Genomic DNA, 22,297 nt, shown 5'->3' on the forward strand with positions numbered 1-22,297 from the left:
GGGCCCGCCCCTCAGGGACCCCTGCCAGAGCTTCGCCCCTGGGCCCTGCGGAGCGCCCCCCGGGGAGGGCGGCCTCCCGCTGCCCGCGCCGGGTGGCAGCGCTGCCTTACAGCCCGCGGGGTATTTTGATGTCCTTGACGTGTGTGTGACGCGAGCTTTTTGTATTGATAAAGAGGTTTGGAATCTGACGTGGCTGACTTGTCCTCCTTTTGTCTTCCTCCGGGGCGGGGCGGGGCGGGGGCGGCCCTCGCCGGGCATGCGCGCACGGCGGCGGGCGGCGCTTTACGGCCGCCGCGAAAGGCTGAGGCGGCAGGGAGCTGCAGCGCGGTAAGGGCGGCCGGGCCGGCGGGGGGGAGCGGGGAGAGCCGGGCGCGGCGGGGCGGGGGTCGATCCCCGGGGGCCCCGCGGGGCTCCCGGGGGCCGCCGTGGCGGCCGGTTGGGGCCCGCTGGCTGCAGCTGGCGGCGCGGCCTGCTCAGCGCCCCGCTTTCCTCTGCCGGCGCGCAGGGAGGAGCTGGGAGACCGGAGAAGATGAGCGACGCCGCGCTGCTTCCAGGCGGTGATCGAGAGCGGCCCGAAGACTAATGCAGAAAATCAATAAGAACGTGGTCTTGGGGCTCCTTTCTCTGAGCAGCCTGGTTTTCCTCCTCTTCCAGCTGTACTATTACAGGTTCTACCTGTCGCAGAAGGTAAGAGAGCGCTGTCCTGCACAGGCTTGCTTTTGTGCAGTAGCCGAGTACAATGCCTGCTCTCTCCGGAGTCTTTTAGCAGCGCTAATGCCACCCCCAAACTCCCCTCATACGGCTAGCGATTCCGATGGCATGGGCATGAAGCGGCCGGGCAGCCCGAGACACTTTCTGGGGGCGGGGGGTGCAGTCGGATTTCAGCCCGAGACTCAAGTCGTTGTGTCAGGCAGAGGCATCCCATTGATCCTCAGATGAAATGCCCCTCGGTGTTCTCAGCTGCGGTTTGAGCCACCAAGGCTTTTAGTCTTCACAAGCCCTCCTACTCTGGTTAAGTGACAGTGAAAGTCAAACCAAGCGCTGTCTCAGGGCTTTTCTGAAGAAATAAGGAAGGTAGTACTTCTTGGTTGCAGGTTTTTCCAACAGTGGTGTTTTTAAAAGAAAACCCAGCTTTTTCCGCAGTTGTCTTAGCGCTTTGTGATTCAGTGTTCATAATTTTCTAGATGTTATAGATTAAATCCTGCTTTTATACCACCCATGATGAGTGTGATTTTCTGTAACAGAACAACAGATAAATGTTACTGTAAATGAAATACTCTGGTTTTTTGATGGCTTCATAGTTTACAGTTGCAGTGCAGATTCAACAAAGGAACTCCTTGCAACTGTATACCTTCGTTTTATTTTTACAGAACCACCGCGTAGGTATCATGTTTCCTGAGTTTGTTTTCTTTTATTTGAGGACATTCTCAATAAATGCAGTCAGTCTTAGTGCTAGGTGGTATCACAACCTTTGACTTCTTTCTTACAGTTTCTGATCATAAACAGCAAGGCTGTGAATGGGAAATTCTTCATAATTCTGAAAAGCTGAAAGCTGAGCCACTAACCAAGCTTTATGATATGAGTATACTCTCTCAAACTTAATTCTTTAGGATTACATCTGGAAAGACTGAGGCATAGTCCTGCTGTCTTAACCCCAGTGGTATTTGCCTAACAGTGTTTGTCATCTTCCTATTTTACATTTACTGGCACACTGACTTAGAAACCCGAGGCCTGAGCGTGCAATACTTGCATGTCTGTAAGCCCCCAAGGCTTGCATTGTCCTTCTAAAGGTGCTAAGGCAGAGCAGTTGTTTATGACTTCACATTCAGTACTGTAGTTGAGTAACCAGAGGCATAACCACAGCCATAATTATAAAGTGCTAACTGGATAAATGCCCCTGAATGTCCTGTTAAGAAATCCCAAGCAAGGATTCAACTGAAACTTACTTTTTTTTCTTTTCTTTTCTTTCTCCCTCCCCCTCCCCTTCTTTGGTTCTGATAGAATGGAGCAGTTTTTTCAAAACTCCGAGGAAGCCACTCAGGCCAGGACAGCACTAGATGGGTATGTACAACATCATTGGTTCATACAGGTCTTCTGCAAGTCTCGGAGAACTTACATGGAATTGCAAACTCAGGGTCCAGTTCTCTTTCCCCTTCACTGAGGATTTTCTAGTATTAAGGACTAGGAGATACTTTCTTCCCTGAGTAAAGTTATGGAGTGTTTCAAAACATCAGTTTAAAATGGAGTTGAGAAATGGTTACAGCTTAGCAGCCTTTGCCTGTGCAGTCCTTAGTAGTGTTCTTAATATTTTAAGAAGCAAACCTTGTTCTTTCTGATACAGAAGTTTTGATCCAGGCTTTTGTGTTCTTTCAGACCGAGTATTGAAAAGATTGTCTTATTTGACATGCAGCTTGTTTGATAGGCAGTAGCAGGGTAAAAGAATCGGCTACAGGTCTCAGGTCACAGAATACCTCTTTGCTCGCTCTAGTTGTTTAACCTGCTGCTCAATGTTTTGTGTTACTTGCTTATGTTGGGTCATAAAGCTCTTAACAAGCAGGAAAATGTTACGTTTCAGCGTTCACTGGTTGCTGTATTCCAGTGTTCAGGAGCAGTATTAGAATTGCCATTAGATACTTGAAATGGGATATTTTTTGTTGTGTCTTAATTAAGGTTTGCAGGATTGACTGCAACCAAAACATCATGTTGGCCTCGGGGAATCAGGAGCTCAGTTATGATATTTATAGTTATAATTTGTTTGGAAACACTTTTACAGAAGTCTTTTGTTAACAGATCTCCCAGCGGAAGAACAGCACAGACAGTTAAAGAGCAAGGTGCCCTAGGAGCTGTCTGCCTTTCACTTTGGATGCAGTATGATAATGTTGCTAGTTAGCAAAATAGCTATTTTAAATAGCCTTTTTCTGCTGAGCAAGAGGAAAGGTGCTCTTGTTATGAGCTGTTCTTGGGAATGATCCAAACCAACTGCTCTGTGGACTGCTTGCTTGCACCAGGAATGTCTCACTATTCTTGGAAGTGGCACCTCGTGGAACGACCTACTGGGTGTTAGGTGACATGGTCACAGTGAGCTTCCCATCTGCCAGTCTGAGGACAGAGTTCTCATTAAGCCTTACCTTGATCTTACAGGATCATTAGTAACAAAGCAGAATGCTCCATGGTCCTGCCAGGGACCTGTTGCACTTCAGGCTTTCTTCAGAGTCCTTGCGTGATGAGTCCAAAATACCCTATTTGAACGCATTTCTCTTAGCTGCTTGACATCACCGTCATGTCTTTCTACCAATTATTTAAGTGTCAACTAGAAGCATCTGTTTCCCTGGAGAAGTGTGTTGTGGTTTAACCCCATCTGGCAACTAAGCACCACACAGCCACTTCCTCACTCCCATCCAGTGGGACTGAGGAGATAATCGGAAAAGTAAAAGTGAGAAAACTGATGGGTTGAGATAAAGACAGTTTAATGGGTAAAGCAAAAGCTGAGCATGCAAGCAAAGCAAAGCAAGGAATTCATTCACTGCTTCCCATTGGCAGGCAGGTGTTCAGCCATCTCCAGGAAAGCAGGGCTCCATCACGCGTAATGGTTACTTGGGAAGACAAATGCCGTCATGCCGAATGTCCCCTCCCTTCCTTCTTTTTCCCCCAGCTTTATGTGCTGAGCATGATGTCATATGGTGTGGAATATCCCTTGGGTCAGTTGGGGTCAGCTGTCCCGGCTGTGCTCCCTCCCAGCTTCTTGTGCACCCCCAGCTTAGTTGCTGGTGTGAGGGGGTGAGAAGCAAAAAAGACCTTGACTCTGTTTAAGCACTGCTCAGCAATAACAAAAACATCCCTGTGTTATCAACACTGGCACAAATCCAAAACATAGCCCCATACCAGCTACTATGAAGAAAATTAACTCTATCCCAGCCAAAACCAGCACAAAGTGATGTGGGGGAGGGGAAGTAGGTATTTTTGCACAGATTTGCTTCCTGTTCATCAGTCTGATCTGCTAGTTTTAGTTACAGAAATAACGTTAGCACATCACTTACCTTTCAGCTCCATATAGTTAAAATCACTAAGAGGGTGGCCTTGCCTCTGCCTGTGCAGCACCTGTAGTGCTGCTGCCTAAATTCTCTTTGTTGATCCACATTCTGTCTTCATTCATGTTTTCATGCTGCTCTGAAGCGGAAGCCCCATGCCAGAATTCGAGGTTGGCCTGTGGAGTCTGTTGAGCAGACTTAGTGGTGGACAGGAGGAAGGTTAGAGCTTCAGTTAGAAAGCCAGGGTCAGCTTGCTCAACAGGTAGCTTGGGCAGTAGGCCATTGTTTTCCCTTATCTCACCTCTTCTGGAAACCTTGAGATGTAACAGACATAGAGCCTGACAGTGCTGTTCTAAGCACATGTGTTTTTCTGAGTAGAATGGTACTTTAAGTCATTAAATTTAACTGTTACAGTTAAATACATCAGCTACATTTTTAATAGCAGGTTGGCTATGATTGCTGTAAATCTTCTGTGTGCCGTGGACATTTACTTGTTCAAAATTCTTCACCGAGTCAAGTTAATAAATCCTCTCACCAGGCACAGGACCTTCTGGTTACAGCTTTTAACCCCTTATGCAATGTTGCTATGGTTGAGTTCCCTGGGTACACTAGTATCCAAAGACTGGATAGCACTCACTTCCTACCTTCTCACTGAATCACCCTTCATGTACAGCAGACATCATGCCTGAGGTTTGGGGATACCGTTTGGGAGTGGGTCAAAAGCCTTGCTAAAGTCAAGGTATGAACAGTGTCCATTGCTCTTGCCCTGCCCACAGATTTCTTCAAAGGCAGTCAGTGTGATTAGGTGCAGTTTGCCTTTGGCTGGATTTCCCAATCACATTCTTGTCCTTCATGTGCTTGGATGTGACTTTCCAGGGGCTTTTGCTCCAGAAGGTTCCTGGGGACTGAGATTAAGGTGACCAGAGTTCCCCAGATACTCCTTTTTGAAGATTGCATGAGATTTACCTTTTCTCAGATTTGAGGAACAGCTCCTGACCACCGTGGCCTTTCAAGCTGTTGCAGAGCAGCCTCGGAATGACATCAGCCAGCTCCCTCAGCACCCACACGTGCTGATCCCATAATCTCTAGTTTATTCAAGTGCTTTCTAACTCAGTCTAGGGCTGGAAAGAGTCTCGAGTTTAGCCTAGAGTCCATTCTCAGGTCTAGCACTCTACTGTTAGAGTGCTTTAACTTGTAGAAAGTTCTAATCAAAGCTGCAAGTTTTTTCCTCTACTTTTAGAGATCTGGTAAGCCTGAGAGCAGCCTGTTCTTCTGAAAGAGAAAATTTCCATTTCCACACTTGTTCATGGAAGTAAAGTACACGCTCAGAAAAAGTATTGGGAGATAAGATTTCCTTCTGTCAGTGGGTTGGGTTTTCTTTCCTTCTGTCAAAGAGCGTTAAGGTATTAACCTTTGTATGCTTAAAGATGGTGTTTCTAACTTCTAATCTTACCGTCTGTCAAACAGCACGTGGTTAGGAAATTCCTAGGTTTAATATCCAGTCACAATATACCGGTATATTTGATCGATCCTTTGATTCTGGGACTGGTTGATAAAGACATTGAACGGATCAGAAGTTCTCCTGATGGTCCTAGTCCAGAGTGCAAGTACTTTTGTGCTCCAAGAGACTTTACTACGTTTGCACTACTGGACAAAACATGGAAACATGAAGTAAGTGCCTTTTCTTCAGTTCACATTTGTGTATTGTAATGCATTCAGTTGTTCTATGATTTTGTGACATAATGCTTTCATGTTTGTATCAAGGCCTCTGAATTCATTGCGTGGAAATCTCATAAAGGTATTGGTAGAGGAAACTTTTCTTTTTAACGTAAAAGGTATCCAGGCACCAGCCTGGACACATTAAGAGTCCTTTACAGATAACTAAAAGTTTTTAGAAGCTGTCTGCAATATTCATAAACACTTGTAGTAAGAGGCCACACCAAAAAGAAAAAAGAAAGTGGTCCATTAGAAAGGAAGAAGGAAAATGTTAAGCCTGTAATGTAGGTACGTCGTAATAAATCTCGAGTTTGGGGATCTATCAAGGAGGAAAAGCAGGTATTGATGTAACAAGGCTAGAAAGATTACCACTGTCTGCTGGTTTACATTTCTTTTAGTACATCCTTGTACTTAACACCATTTTATTTTGTCACTCAGTGTATTGGTATCTCTGCTTTTCTCAGGTGTTCTGAGACTTTTAAATGGATGTGTTAAAAATAGAGGCGTAGCGTGTGACGGACAAAATGGAATTCAGGATTAATTTCATCAATTAAGTGTCATCTGGAAACAATTATTAGATTAATTTATACAGACTAAAGATACCAATGACAGCCTTTTTTTTTTCTTTTTTTTTTTTTTTTTTTAAGAAAAAACAGAAGACATTAAAATGGTCTGTGACTATTTTACTGAAAAAGTCCCACTCAAGTGAAGAGTGGTGGCACTCTGGCTCTGATCGGGGAGTTGTTTTACCTGTAGCTGTAAAGGAATTAAAGACATGGAGAATAAGGTTATGTGGCAGCACACTAACATAAATCCATCTCCCCATTCCTTTGTGGCTCATTGATAGAGGAGAAGCTGATATGCCTGTATAAAACACTTCAAGGGGGGTAACTGAAAGGGTCTTCAGATGCTGATTGGTTCTTTTCTTATCAGCCAGAATTTCATTCCCTTTTTTTATGGAAATATGAAAGCCTGTTACCTAGTGCAACATTTGGTGTTTGGTGAGATTTAGACAAATTTATTATGTACACAATAAAAGAAGATTTTGCAGTAATCGTTTTTGTATTAGTGGTATCATTATTTGAGGACTTACAAATGCCAAGTTCAGCCCAAGTGTAACTTGAGAGAACAGTTTGAGGGTGCAGAGAAGGGTGCTATGGCAAGGAGCAAACCTAATCCAAGCACGACTTACAACATTTATTTGTTGTTTTATTGAATAATTTGAGGGACAAAATTTAACGAGGAAATACAGTGGTTGGAATTGCTTGTGGTTGCTGATCTTTAAGGTCTTAGAAATTTTTGAGTAGTTTGTGCTCAAGTCTGATTAGAAAATGAAAATTGGGAATAAAATCAGTTAGTAATAAGCATTTAGCATTCAATTTTGGTTTCTCTGATCTTTAGTTTCTCTCTCTCTCCCTCTCTCTCATTTTTAGGTGGGCCTTTTTAGAACTGCTGAGAAAATGGGGTTCCAATGGCTAAAGATTATAAACAAGGACCCCCGCTTGGACGGGATGGATGACCTGTCTGGGATTGAAATACCCTTGCACTACATATTTAAACAGGCATCTCATGCCATTCACCTGGTGGTCTTCTATGAGAGGAGTGGTAATTATCTCTGGCATGGCCCCCTGAGGCTCAAGCAACATATGGACAGAAAGTTTGTGCCTTTCCGGAAACTCCACTTTGGTCGCTACCCTGGAGCGTATGAAAAGTGAGTTCATAACAGAGGAGGCAAAAAGCCATAATGGCACTTCCAAAATAACTCCTTTCTCCTGTGTATAAAATTACTCTCTTTCCTAAAGTCAGATTGTAAAATTTAGCTCGTGTATATTTCAGCCCTCAAAGTGCAGGTAAATTAAGGTATGAAGGTAAATCCAGTTCTATTTACCTGAAAAGAAGAGCTTCCCACCATTTATAAATTAAGAACTACATTTTAGAGGAAGTAAGTTGCTGTGTAGCCAGGTCGAAGCAGGCAGAAAGATGAGAGGAGAAGAAGAAGTAGTCATGACTGAGGTTGAATGTACCAGAAGATCTTGTGCTACAGTCAGTGGTTTACCATTAATATGTTTACAAGTTAGAAATCTGTTGATAGCCATCTGTGCTATCAACACAGGGGTAAAGTAGAAGTGGAAAGAAACTTAGTACTAGCTGAGATGTATCTGGTGTTCTTTCTATAATGGTATGTATCCAAAAGTTGAATACAGATATGGAACATTAAATGAAATGGGGAAGCAACAGAAATCCATTCAGTAATAGTCCAGATAACCAGTGTTAAAGAACATGAATAAAGAGGGGTGATATTTGTACCACAAAGACATGTGCCAACCATTGCGTCTAACCCATGCTCTTAACGTGCTGAGGGGATTCCTTTCTTGCATAAATGTTTGAATTGGTGGTGTTATTTTTCCATAGTCTTATGCTTAAACTTTGTGTTACATTGGTAGAGTTACTGTAAATGTCTGCTTTTTCTTACAATGCTTTCAATAACAGCATTTCTGGAAATACAGATCATGGCAAATCTTGTCACTATTTTTGAAACTAAGTGCATACCGCTAGGCTTTGAGAACAGTGTTCCTGTAGGGTATGTGTATATGTCATAAGTAGGAGAAAAACAGCCAAACATTTCACAGATCAAAATAAATCTGTTTAACTTTTTCCTTAAAATTGACATCATTCTTTCTTCCTTTTAAAACATGGAATCTGTACCGGTTGTGTGCCTAAACATTTGAAATCGACTGTGTAAGCTGTTAAACATCACATTTCATTCATTGTGAAGGCTGAACAGTTTTTAAATTTTAAATGTGAATAGCTTCAAAGAACAGGGTAAAATTTGGTTCTTAAGTGCGTCCCGTACTTTAGACAACCAAATAAATAGCCTGAATTTTCAAATGCACTGAACAACAGCTCTGAACAAATTCAGTGCAAATCATGAGTCAGTAAAGGAATCAGTGGTCTGACAAACTAACTATGGGCTTATAGGCATCAAATTTCTTTTTAAACAAAATTTGGAAGTGTATGAGGAATTTGTTGAAGCTCTTGTATTTCTTTTATAATTGGTTTTGGGTGCATTTGGGCAGAGGAATCACTGCCAGTAGTATGCATTAAGATTTTAACTTGAGCTAGAGGAAGAAGTGGCTTGTAGTTTGTAAAGGAATTGAATGGGGTAATGCATCATCTTTCTTTCCCTGCAGGCCAGAACTTCTGCTTGTTTCCATTGATGACTTAAAAGTTCAAATTCCAAAAAATCCGTCCAGTTTTCTAGAAGAGATGTCACACTCTAGATTTCTTGAATGTAGGTACAGAGAAGCTCGGGCTTTCTTTCAGGTTAGTGGTAATCAGGTAGTGTCTCTGAGATGTATGTTTTCACTGATTGACCCAAACCTACAAACAATTCATTGTTCTTTACCTAGATGTGGGACTGTTTGCATACATAAAGCTAAATACAGCCTCTGAGACTCAATGCACAGAGTTTAGTAAGTGGTAATAAAACTAAAACTTTAACTGAAAATCATGGTCTGTCTTTTTTACTTCTGAGGGCATTTTTTTCCACTTTCCAAAACTTTGGAAATAAGAGGTAACCAGCATTTCCATAGTTTTCACACATAGTTACTGTTAGATAGATTTCATGTAAATAAATCTAAGATCTTGTGTATGTTTATAGTTGAAAATCTTCCTTATGGCAATTCTCAAAGTTCTGAGTAATATTTCATGTTATATTCTTTTAAACCGTGCACTGCAGTTGCATGTTCCTAGTTCGGTTTATTTGATTCATTCCAAAATTACTTACTTCATTGCTTTTTGACCATGTAAGCTAATGTTTTCACCACTGTTTAAAGCATTATTTAAAAAATACTGCTACCTGATTTAGCAGATGGTGGAAAACTTTCTGCTGCAGTATGGAGAGCATTTTGTCCTAACTTGAAAAGTGCCAAGATATAAACTGGTCAAGAGTTACCACAATTAAGACTGTGGAGTCAGAATCAGGTGACTGAATTTGAGCTATCTCTGATTTCATGGAAGGAGAAAAAAAGAGGACACTAGAGGTTCCATTCTTCAGACGTTTGAGGTCTTGGGGAAGGGAATTCTCAGGGAAGGGAAGATCATCCTTGTTCAGCCTAGTAGGCTGTAGCTCCCCGTACATGTAACAGGACAGTTACTATACCCAAGGGTACCTGTGTGTTGTCGCTGCACCTGTAAAGGACAGAAATTGTAAGCATGCTCCACTTCAGCTCTAAAACCTCCAGGCAGGAATCGCCACAGGCAGAGAAAATGTGCCCCAGAAGGTATATTGAACTTTGCTGGAGCTTTAATATTGAAATAAGCAGCTGGCATCTGTTTTGAAAAGTAAGTATTCTTTTCAACTGTTTGTTGCCCAAGAGCTCTTAATGAAATCAGTCGTGAAGCCGAGTGGTGCGTTGTTCCTGTGTTTGATTTGGTAATGTTTGCCCAGACTGCCGTGTTGTTTTTGGCTTTGCATTACAGAAGATCTTGCCACAGTTGTACCTGGAAGATGGGCATGATTTTCTGTTCACATTGTTTCTACTATATGGCAGAAGTTGTCAACATCCAGTTGTAACACATGGTGGCACCAAATAAACTAATGTGCTGGAAGTAACTAATTCTCTCCCTGTTTTCCCCCTGGACTGTGGGTATTGGCTTCAGTGCGTGCAGAACTAGGGTTCATCTGTGGTGTTGCCAAGTGCTGAGAATCAGTGTCTAATACATCTATTCTTATTCTATTTTACTGTGACTTTACATTCAGCTAGTTTGGAAGAACTGCAGATTGATGTTTCAGAGTTTAAATTTAAACTTGTCATTCTAGTGCATGTTCTCAAACTGGGCTGTACATGTGAAAACAGATACTGCCCAGATATGAGTTAAGTCAATTTTTAAAGGTCATTTTTTCTTAGGACACGGAAAAATGAAGGGACAAGTTTGCTCTTCAGCAATAGCTTGCTTATCTTCCTTTGCCTTCCAGCTGTATCCTGATGATGCTTCTCTTGATGCAGTGGAGTTCAGAAAAAAAGCAAAATCCTTGCTCCATCTGGCTGCCCTGACACTGAATAACTTAGGAGTAAAGTTCTGGCTGAGCAGTGGAACATGCCTTGGTAAAACATTTGTGTTATATTGCATTTTTAAACTCATTTGAAATGTTAAACATTTCATCTTCTATTGCTTATGATGTCAGCTGAGGTTAGCAGCTAAATGTACCAGGTTGGAAGGTAATATGTGACATTAGCTATATTGAAATAGGCCTTTTTGCTTCTGACAAAATGCTTTTTCTTTAGAAACTTGAGTCTTTGAGGTGCCGAGCGAATTTCCAGTGAAGCATTTAATGTTGTTAGCAATTATCTGTGTTGATCACTCTTAGAAAGTAATCATCAGTTCCCTAAATTGTGTGGCTTAGAATTTACTGAAGAGCCAGTTGGAAAACACAGTGATGGGCACATATTTCTGCTGTTCATGTAGACTTTCACCTGATTTTTTTCTTCCCATACAATTTTGTGCTTATCGCTGACTTTTAAAATGTAGTTTACATTTATTTACTTATTTTAAAACACATCCTTTTAATAAAATGTCAGCCTATTAGTGTATGTACTGCAAGTTTTCAATTCTGCTGAAGGTGGAAGTAGTATCTTATCACTGGTAAAGATTCTTTTATTATTGAAAAAGGTTTTGAAAACTCTTGTGTGTGCACGTTTGATAATTTTCTGAATGAAAAGTTATTAAAAGCTGCTAATGAAGCAGACAAAAGGATGTCCCACTTGTTTTACTGTTTTGCAATGGTGCTTGAAAGGTGATTAACATCTCAGATACTATTTAAAATAATAGTTTCAAATTAAACGCACAGCTGTAGCCCCCTAACTGTTCATTGCTGATTAGATTTGGGCCCAGATAAAGAATATATTTTCTTTAAAGACATTTAGATTAGAAAACCGCAGATATTTTATCTTTGGAAGAGTTAGTGTTGTCTCTCTAATTCTTGGCTTTCTGGAGGAAATAGCTAGCTGTCAGTGCAGTAATAGTTGTTTTCTTCGATGTGGTTCATTTCATACTAGAGAAAGGCAGAAGTATTGTTTATGGTTTATGATAATTCAAAGATCTCTGCCTGGTGACCTTATGGCAGTTCATTTTTATGTTGCTTTTGTTCTGTTGATATATTTCTCATGTCCCTGAATTAACTAGCTTGGTTTTTTCCTTTTTTTTTTTTTGTTTTTTTTTCCTCAGGCTGGTATAGACAGTGCAATGTCATTCCTCACAGCAAAGATGTGGATTTGGGCATCTTTATAAGGGACTACAAAGCAGATATCATTCCAGCCTTTCAGAAAGCAGGGTTACCACTGAAGCACAAATTTGGCAAGGTATGTAGACAGTGAACAATTTGCTTCATGTGCCTTTCTGTAGGCTCATAAGTTTGAGTATAAGCGCAAATCACTTATGTAGAAGTGGGTATCTGAAGTGTCCTTGGCAGACATTTACTCATTAGGGTTTTACCTAAACATAGAATCTTGTTGATTTTTGTGTGTTTTCTTGGACAGTGTGTGAGAAAACACCTTTCTTAATAGCTTCAGCCCTGTTTGGGGAGTCTGAATTCCACCTCAGAAGAGGTTTTCAATAAATTTTAAAGGGGTCTAATCTGTGTCAGTGGTGCTAGGGAATCTTAAGAATCAAGGTAGAATTAGTCTTTGAGATTGGATGAGCCTTGTCACACAGGAGGATTGGTGATGGCTCTGAGATTATCTGTAGCCCAGTACGTAAAACTAGCAGAAAGGGAAGGATGGCTTGAAGTGGGCACTGGGCTTGTTCATTATTAGCTTATGTGGATCTTTATTTAGGTTTTTCAGAGTGTAGGCTGCAGAATGGTAGAGTGAAGAAACACAATTACAGGAATATGTTCATGTACAGGAATAAATACAGTTCGAGTGATATATCATTACTGGTGCTAGCGAGTGTTTTATCGTAGAGGAAGTGTGTTAAATGAAAACACCTACTAATCGTGTTTATTCACTGAGATTATTTTGCTTGTGGCAGAGGACAAGGAGATGGTGCTGAAGCTTTTGGGGCTAAAGGGAAGAAAGAGAAGGTAGTCCTACCACAATGCAGAAAATTTCCAATGTTTTAAGGAATCAAAAAAAAAAAAAGAAATGCAGAATTGGTGTATTTTCTTCAGTCAGGATAGGAGTCACTTTGCATACTTGACCAAAATAAATTTGTTTTCCGAAACCTGCTGACATAAGTAGCTCTGTATTTTTATGAGTATATACAGTGTGTATTTTTGTCTTGCAGGTAGAAGACAGCTTGGAACTCTCTTTCCAGGGAGAAGATGATGTGAAACTTGATATTTTTTTCTTCTATGAAGAGGATGACCACATATGGAATGGAGGAACTCAGGCCAAATCGGGCAAGAAATTTAAGTATGAACTGGATTTGTACCTCTAATAGGAAAGAAATCGAAGAAATTAGTGTTTAGTGTTGGCGTTTTGTGTGTTGTGTTATTGCTTGGCAAAGTCTGTGCTCTTTGTGGAAAAGGCAGTTATCAGAGGAGAATCAGTGGAGATTTTGTGCTTTGAGACCAGAGAAGTAGAAAGAGAACACTGCTAGGCCTTCCTAGAGAGGTGCTGGGCTTGTCAAATGTCAATTCCCTCATGAAATCAAAAGCGGTGCTGGCATGTCATGTATCAAGCAGATCTTATCTAGGCTGTGACAAGCTCTGAGTTAAATAAACAGCTAAGATGAGGAAGAATTCTCTAAAACTGTGTTTGCACAAACTAATTTTGCAATAAAGAACGAATCCTGAGGCATCTGTCTCAATGACAGATAGTTATGGCAGAAAGCCTCAACTGTCCTTGCAAAGTAAACCCCATAGTTTTGGATTTTATGGTAATGATTTGGAATACTTTATTGACTGTAATGTTGTGACAGCAACGCAGATGACTACTGCAGACCTTGTTGTTGTGCATGTTCTGAAAATGGAATTTTAAGTAGGATCTCGCATTTCTTGCTTCATACCTCTCAGTATTAAATCAACAAATAAGTGCAACAGCTTCCTAATCTACTCAGCAAACTGAATATAGGTTTTGATAATTACATTTGTTTCCTTCCATCACCCACCTTAACTCAGAAGGAGACAGTTGCAAACTAGTTGAAAACCTTCTTGACTTCTATAGGATTTCATTATCTTTCATATTTTGCCTGAACTGTATTTGCTTGTATTTAGCTAATGGGAACTCAGTGTACACTGTCATCCAGATGGTGATAATGTCTGAGTCCTTGTCTTAGTTATCTTTGTTCTGAAATGATAAACAGAGATTGGGGAAGATATTTTGATGACGAGGGTCAAGAGGCACACTTAGAAATAGACTAAAGGAAGAATTCTTGGAATATTCCCACAGAAAATGTGGTATGTTGCAGATTGTTTTTCTTAGAATACAGCAACAATTTTATAGTTTTCCAAAGCAGGCTTAATGTCTGCTTCTCCATACAAGATTTTGGAGGGTTTTGTGTGATGCATTCTGAGGAGGAAGCTGATAAATAAATTCCTTTCCTTACTTTGTGCTTCTGTTCTGTCTAAATTGCAATAGCTTTTTTCTGTGCCAGTGGAGTTGACATGCTCTTTCAAAACTCCCTTGTAGCATCAGACCTTAGGTACTTGAGAGCTGGTTTTTTCCCCCTTTGATGTGACTGGTCCAATGTATGAGAATAGAAGGTAGATGTGAACCTGTGCTATCCTCCAGCTCCTGTATCCTAGGATATTACAGCTCTTTTGGAACTCCAGCTTTCATAAAACACTTCCCTTTTCTTGTAGCCTAGTACTTTTTTTTTGGTGGTAATTTTTTTCAAAGTTTACAAACATGGCTTTCTAGTTCAATAAGAACTAATTTGCTTAGACATAACAGTGTAAAGAAGCCTGTAATTCTGAACTGATGTTTCTTAGGCATAGTTTACTTAATCCATACAGAAAAGGAGCAAGAAAATGCTTGTTTACCATTATAAAGGCTCCAAGCCCTGACAGAACATCGCTGTTCAGAAAGTTTAGCCAAATAATTCCAGATACATATTATTCCAAATACCTTCTCAGAAAGCGAAAAAAGATCACAGCTTTTTAGCTGTAAGTTGCGATGATTTAACATGCTTGATCTGTAGGCCTGAAACACCAGAATGACCCTCAATTTTGCTTGGTCTTCAGTCCTTTCAAAATCCTGGGGGACAGTGAAGTGAGGAGGTCAGTCAAAAGAGAAGTGGTTGCTTGATCATGCAGAATCCTAAGTCCATGTTAACAATTTAGGAATAAAGGAATCTCACCAGTTGTTTATGTGGTATCAGAAGAGATATTGGTCGCTACTAGATGATCACAGGTAAGGGTGGGAGTTCTATTCCAAGATATTTATGTTTTTAAAAATGAAGGGTAAAAGACATTTTCTTCAGAAAGCTATGTACTTGCACAGACATACTTTCTATACATCTTGCTAAATAAAAGTATGAAGAATGAAAGTATTTCTCATTTAGTCTCTAAATATTTTTCATTAGTCATTTTTAGTCTCTGTTTCCTTGGAAAGCTGGTTTCTAAATCTCACAAGTCTGGTTGTACGGTTTGCATTTTCATGTACACAAATACTTCCTCAACATTGCAGACACAAGCAAGTGTGTACATCCTCCTTGTCTTGTCTTGGAGTTACAGCAATTGAGACCTCCTGTTTGTTTACAAAATTAATGCTGGACGATTGCATTCTTCAGCAGAGAATAAGTATTTACAAAAACTGAATCTGCGAATCAAAGCTATACTGTATGCTTTAATCCTTAAAATGAGTTAATTCTGTAGGTTCTTACCATAGAGGACTTTATGTAAGCATAAAATCTTATCAGTACTTTTATGTCCAAAGATTGATGAGACTGAAATTGGAAGAAAAAATGGTGAGCAGTGTATATGTACAAGAGTACATAGCCTTATCCCAGCCGCTTGGAATGAACAAACAATGAGCAAGGATTCCAGTAGCGTGAAGCATCACTGAAAGCTGCATTTTTCATCAGTGAATGTAAACGTTTGATATTAATAATAGTTAAGTAATTATTTTGGTGAAACTTCCAGCTGACCTTTTAATTTGCAGATTAGTTTATTTAAATTATCCATTGGTTCTCCTTAGAATTATTATTCAGAATTCACTCTCTGGAGGATATATTATTTTAGTGGTTTGCTGATGGCTTTTGTGTATGCACACCCACTTCAATTCTGATAGATGAATAATTTTCTGGGTTAATAACAGCTAAATAATAGCTATTTGATGATTATAGATCCACTAATAAAGTTTGTTTACTGTGTTTTCCCCTTGGTAGCTGGCATTTTTTTGCTTTTTAGTTTAGTTTAGAACTAATTAGTAATCTCTGGATATATATCCAAAAGTGCTTGATCACTTTTTTCTCTCCCTCCATTTAAGGCATAAAAGCAAGGTTGTTTTAGTTTCTGAAACTGTTTGCTCAGCGCTTAAAAATAAAATCAGTTTTATGCTTAGAGGGGCACACAGGGTTTCTAATTCATGCAAATGCACAAATCTTTCAACGTTCTTTTTCAAAAGGCGTAAGTGCTTATGCTTTAATTCTAAACTGTGAAAAGGAATTTTAAGATCACTTTTTTTTCTGTGGAAGAATTCACAGCTTCAGAAGTGGGAGTGATCCTCTGCAGGAATAGTACATAGTCTTTGGTATTTACTTGTTTAACACATCAACTCTTGACGCGGGGCTCCTATAGGATGTCATTCTGATCAAACTGTGAAATGTACCTGTGAACTTTCACTGGTGTAAGCATACTTAGAGGCAGGGCTTATGTTGGCCCTTCTACAGAAAAAAACAGGTACAGAACAAGGTCAGTTTGGTAGAATAAGTTATTTTTTAAATTTGAATGGGCTGAGACCGTTTCAAAAAGTACAGGGTGGCAGCTGTACCTTAATTTTCTTTGCAGCCGCTCCAAGTCTGGCACCATGTTTAAATGTGGGTAGTGAAGGGGAATTGCATGCTTTGTTTGGTAAGATTGAAGACAGGTAAAAACTTGTTTTTAAAAAAGGCCTGACTCATAATGCAGTATTCAATGCTGCTTTTCTCAAAATCTCCCCTACCAGATAACACGTATCATCCTCTTGACACCCTTCTAAATGAGGTAAATCCAGTTTGTAAGTGGAAAAGTAGAGACAGCGACTAAGTGATTTCCTATAGGTGGCAGAATTATATGGGAATAAGCAGAAAAAGAATTAGAAATGCTCCTTCCTGAGAACAGGTGGCAAATGTTAACCACCTGCTGTTGATAATAACACCTCTGTCCAGTATGTAAATAATATTTCATAGATAGGAAGCTATGAAATGTGAAAAAAATTATTATAAATTTAACATGGCCACTCTCTGCAGTTTCTTGCTTTCTCCATGAACTTATTTAGAGATGTATTTCAGTCTTCTGCCAGTGACCACGTTCTCTTGTTCTGACACAGGTATCTCTTTCCAAAGTTTACTCTGTGTTGGACTGAATTTGTAGAACTTAAGGTACACGTGCCCTGTGAAACCCGTCAGTATGTTGAAGCCAACTATGGCCCAGACTGGAAGGTTCCTGTGAAGACGTGGGACTGGAAGAGCTCACCATCCAATGTGCAGTATAATGGTATCTGGCCTGTCGATGAATGGGACGATGTTATTCAGATCTACTGACTACCTGACTGCTAATAGAGCATGCCTGCTATCCTTTAAACTGTCAGTTTGTAATTTCCTGTTTCCTGAAGGCATCAAGATCTGTTCCTTTCGTAACTTCTCATCTGTTTCCTAAGGAGACGTTTACCTTTTTTTTTCCTTAACAGGTTTTTTTTACCATCATCATGCATCTTCCAGGTAGTTAAAGGAAAAGATTAAAGGCAGGTCACGGCAACTGAAGAGAAGGGAAGCTGAAAGAAAAGCTGCACAAAGGGAATAGAGAAGTGTTGCAGTAAACTTATGGGAAGTTGACTACTTAAATGTAAAGAGTGGCCAGATGGCTTAGACTTTCCTGGGATCATCAAAACTGTGGGACTGTTCGCTTCTCAAGCTTAAGAGAGGGATAGGATGGAAAAATCCCAAAGAAGTTCCTCTTTTTTCAGGGGAGATCCTGTGAATATTCAACTTTTGAACACCAGAGGTACGAGTACCTCAAATGTGCTTGATTGGAGACTGATGTATCCCTACAATATGTAACAAGTTGCTCTTGGGAGTGGAATCTTTGTTACACAGAACCAGTGTGACCCACCTGCTTTACATGTAGAAGGTATTGCGTAATGGTGTAATACTAAATGAATGGAAGGAGAAACTATCCACCTCAGAGATCTTCCAGTAACAGTTGGGTTTTCTGTGAACTAACCACTGCATGCAGTTATGACAGGGAGTGTTATCTGCCTTTTTTCTTCTTTTTTTTCTCTTTTAAGAACATGAAGGTGTATGCCACAGGGATGCCTTTCCCATGAAAAAATAAATATTCTGGTTTTGATGTCCCAGTTAGTGTGTTCTCTATGTAGAAGTTTTGGCTACATTTTAGAAAATTATAGCTATCCCTGTTTTCTTACAAGTAGATCAAAATGGGAGTATTCATAGTTTTCTGTTTAACATGGGCTCATAGAACAGAGAATCGCAGCTCTTTAAGTGTAAGCAGAAGTGTGTACAAACACCAACTGGTCCATCAAATTTGCAGTAGCATAACTGCAAGTGAAGTGTTAGTGTAACAGTAGGCTTTGGATGGGAAGAAAGTGGAAGCCTGACAACTCTCTCCTCCTGCTTCTGCTTGTGCTTTTGGTCAATGAAATAAGCTTTCTTCTTCAGTATTTCGGAGGCGGATAATAGCTTGCATATGAGCATGTGTGTCCAAGTTTGTTCCAGTCCTGCTGTGCAGGGAAGACAAGGGCACTAGAGCTGCTGGTGTGTTACAGCTATAATATATGGTACAGAGCCAGGAGTGTTTGTGAACCGCTGTCAAGGTGCTGAACGGAGCTTACGTTTACTTGCAACAAACTGGTACCCATTCTTTCCTTGCTAAAGCAGAAAGGCTATCTATGAGTCGCAGCTTTTCCACCTTTCAGTGGGTAGAGGTAGGTTGAGTCTGTGGTTTGCGTTCTGTTGATCTGCAGTTTTTGGCTGTGCGTACAGTTCAAAGGTGCACAGTTCTGGAGAGATGAAATAGCTACTGCCGTGTGGCGGATTTACTGCTCTATCATTCCAGGTGCACTCCGGGGCTTCCCTGCTGTTTTCATCCTGGAGTGTGCTACATGCTTTTTCCTGCCAGTCCTCTCAGTTCCAGTGGTCTGCTGCCACTGAAGCACTGGAGTAAGTTATTCAGCTTCTGGCAACAACTTGTGATGATGGCTGTTCAGTTGCTATGGTAACGCTGTTAGCTTTGCCTAATTAAGGAGAGAGAGATGTAAAATCCTGCTAATGCCATTTACTCGGTAAAGTAAATATTACATCATAAGGGATAATTTCTCAGGTAGAATCTTTGGTATTTTTTCCTTAAAATGAAAAAAGCCAATGTCCTTATGGTTTTCGTCTTCAGAACTCTGTTGTTGTGAACTTCTTTGTTTAATAACATACAGTAAGCCTCTACGTTTCTCAAATGTGATAGATGTTTAGGAGTGAAAAAGAAGATACTATCAGAAAATTATAATCCTGTCAAATTTTTGACTTTGTATTTGTAGTTGGAAAGACTAATGGAAAAAAATGCATGTCCCTGAAACGGAGGATGTCTTAAATAGTTGATTATACCTGTAAGTTATTCTTCAGGTTAGAATATTTTCAGAAGATACAAGTGTATATTTAACACTGATTAAAAGAAGGAGAATCTTAATTTGCAACTCAAGATGTTGTTTCATACTTTGTTTTGTCATCTTGGGCAGCTTTTAACACACTTCATTGCAGTGCAGTTACTGTGACATAACGCAAAGAGAAGAATTTTGAACTGTTTCTTACACTGCTTATTGACTGTCTATCTTGAGCTTTTATTTTTTAATAAAAATACATGGACACAACAAAGAGACTTGGAATAAAGCAGGTGCCCATATGTAGAAAAAAGGATCCTGCAACTGCACAAACACATTGCACTTCTGCATGTTTCCTGCCATGCTTTGTGCAGTGCCCTGACCACAGATTTCCTGCTCATTGGATTGTGTCCCAAGGAGTGGTGTAAGCATCATAGAACCGGTGCTCTTCGAAGGCATGCTGTGAGGCTGAAGCCTTACCGTTCCCCGCGGGACCACCCAGATTTAGGCATTTGTTTCCTGTTAGATTCTCCTGAATTGCCTCATCTGCAATGGATTTTTACTTCCGTATTACCTGTCTAACTTCCTAACTACCTTCATTTTGAAAGTGCTCTGGAGAGGAGGGTAATTTCTAAATTCTCTTAATGGCATGCATTTAAGGTCTTAAGCAACAACATGCGAAGCACCTTGACTTTCATGTAGCAAACAAAGCACATTACCTATGTATAACTTAAAGATAGCAGAACCTATGCAAGGAATCCCCATGAGCCGAGAAGAGAGTAGCAGGATGTTCAAAGCTCTGGAATAACTGCAAAGAAAGATTGAAGAAGTAGGTTGGCCTGAAGAGAGGGGACCATAAAGAGCCATTTTCAAAATCTGTAAAAGATGGTTACAAAGAGGAAGGGATGTATGTGCTCCCTTTCTGTGATTGGTAGGAAACAGAAGTAAATGGGAGGAATGCAAATTGAGGTTGCCTGTGTAGAATACTGGAGTATTTTACATGTGGAAATGGGTGAAGCCTTTGATGTTGGGGGTCTCTGAGAAAGCATCAGACAAATGTCAGCCAAGACTGACTGTAGTTAAGGATTGACTGTAGTTAATCCTGTCTTCCAGCTGGAGGGAGTTCCTATCTTCCATGATTCTGTAACAGTTTTCAATAACTTTCTGCTTTTACAAAATGGAAACTGGAATTATTGTTTGTATATGAGCTTAAGAAAGGTTACATTTCTAGAATCAGATACTAGAGCTTATACTGGGAGTGACGGTGAATCGCCACCCCACTGTGGAAATGATAGGAAACCACAGCATCTTGCAAAATGTGTTTGTTTACAGCACGAGTACCGTGCAGCTCTTCCAAAGGATATGTTTGACCCGAACTGAGGCTGTAGAACAACCTCATAATTCCTGCACAGAACAGATGATGCTTGGCCACGCTGGGCAGTGAGCGCCTGAGGGAGATGCCGATGCTTTTGATCCGTCTGGAAGGAATCTTCTGATAGAAGAAGGGCCTGTGTATGTTCCACCCCGCTCTTCTTTTAAAGTTGGAAATGGAAGGTAGACGAAACTGTGATGATACAGATAGGAGAGAGTCCTGAAAATATGGTCGAGTCTGTCTCTGCTGTCCAAATCAAAAAGTAGCAGCTGATTTTGTTATGCCCTTTCCCTTGAAACAGAGTCTGTGAGATGCTGGTTCCTGGTGTTAAAACCAGTTTGCATCCTTTGCTGCTTAAGAATTCTTTCCCTTCGCCAAAAGTCTTAAAAGTCTGTCAACTCAAGAGCAAAACAGTCTCTGATTTGCACTGCCAGTTGGAATTGTTTGTTATGAACAGATGAATGAGATATTAAAGGAGTAACATCTGTGTAATATATAGATACCTTCCTTCCTTCCAAGGACTGGTTTGTCATGGTGCAGTGACTTTCAGGAACTTAGTTCTGTCCGTTATTACTCCTTGGCAGAGTTCTCTGAGTTCACACAGCAGTTCAAGAAATTCGGGGGCAGCTACCTCACTGTTTAAGCTTGTTTTCTTTCTCTTCATGTAATTCTATCACACTATGTATTGCAGAACAAAATGCAGGAACTTGGGAAACTGCATGCAAGCACATAAGACTTTGTGGCACTTGGCATTTAATGATCTACATCCTCTGTTTTGGTAAATATGCACCAGCAGCTGATTTACATCAGCTGATAATCTTGCTTAATAGTATTAGATTGCCTAATGGTGAGTTCTCTACTGGGGCTAGTTTTATACATAAATGTCCTATTGATTTAGACTGCAGCAGAGCATGTGAGTTATGAGCTGAATAAGTCTTATCAAATCCAAGTCACTGCTGTAATTAAGGGGCGTGGGTGAGAGCTTTCCCCTTGAAAAAAGGAAGGGACAATGAAAGTTTTGTTCTTAAAGGAGGGAAACTAACACTGTTGTTGTTGTGCCTGTTTTCCTGAAAGAAATCTTTCCTGCAGCTTAAAAGACAAGTTACATACTTTATCCAGAATTTACTAGGTGAAATGTTATGCCTGGTGCTTTGCAGATTGTACTGGGTGCCCATAATGTTCCTCTTCTGGCCCTAAAACTTCTTTTATCATCAGAGTAACTAGCTTGAATGTTAGTGGGCACAATGTACCTGTGCTTCAGACTGCAGGAGCATAGGACATTGGTGTCACTCAGGGCAGTAATGGGTCTGACACAGTACCACGCTGTGCAAAGATATTCAGGTTAGTTCTGAAACTGAAAGCAATTTAGAGCTATGGTTGGTAACAAGCTGAATACATAGTAACATAAGATGATGTTGTGACCAAAGAAA

General features: G+C 40.4%; 1 protein-coding gene across 6 annotated transcripts; it reads left to right on the top strand.

The window, feature by feature from the left end:
• Nucleotides 1-240: 240 nt before the first annotated feature.
• Nucleotides 241-19,596, top strand: FKTN (fukutin). 6 transcript variants are annotated; one of them, XM_087741577.1, is made up of 11 exons: nt 241-327; nt 506-687; nt 2,002-2,061; nt 5,496-5,699; nt 7,178-7,455; nt 8,936-9,068; nt 10,723-10,852; nt 11,973-12,106; nt 13,032-13,159; nt 17,219-17,474; nt 17,579-19,596. In XM_087741577.1, exons 2-10 carry the CDS (start codon nt 583-585, stop codon nt 17,430-17,432), a joined length of 1,386 nt encoding a protein of 461 aa, XP_087597703.1. In that variant the 5' UTR covers nt 241-327; nt 506-582; the 3' UTR covers nt 17,433-17,474; nt 17,579-19,596. The 6 variants fall into 6 exon arrangements, 5 of the variants coding, with proteins under 5 accessions (XP_087597703.1, XP_087597704.1, XP_087597705.1 ...); XM_087741578.1 differs by having other exon boundaries at nt 17,219-17,385; XM_087741579.1 differs by lacking the exon at nt 17,579-19,596 and adding an exon at nt 15,031-15,100 and having other exon boundaries at nt 17,219-17,349.
• The last annotated feature ends 2,701 nt before the right edge of the window (nt 19,597-22,297 follow it).

Source organism: Nipponia nippon, unplaced genomic scaffold (genome assembly GCF_047370975.1).
Source record: "Nipponia nippon isolate SJK-2023a ecotype South Korea unplaced genomic scaffold, ASM4737097v1 scaffold_8, whole genome shotgun sequence".
Classification (NCBI taxonomy): Eukaryota; Metazoa; Chordata; class Aves; order Pelecaniformes; family Threskiornithidae; genus Nipponia; species Nipponia nippon.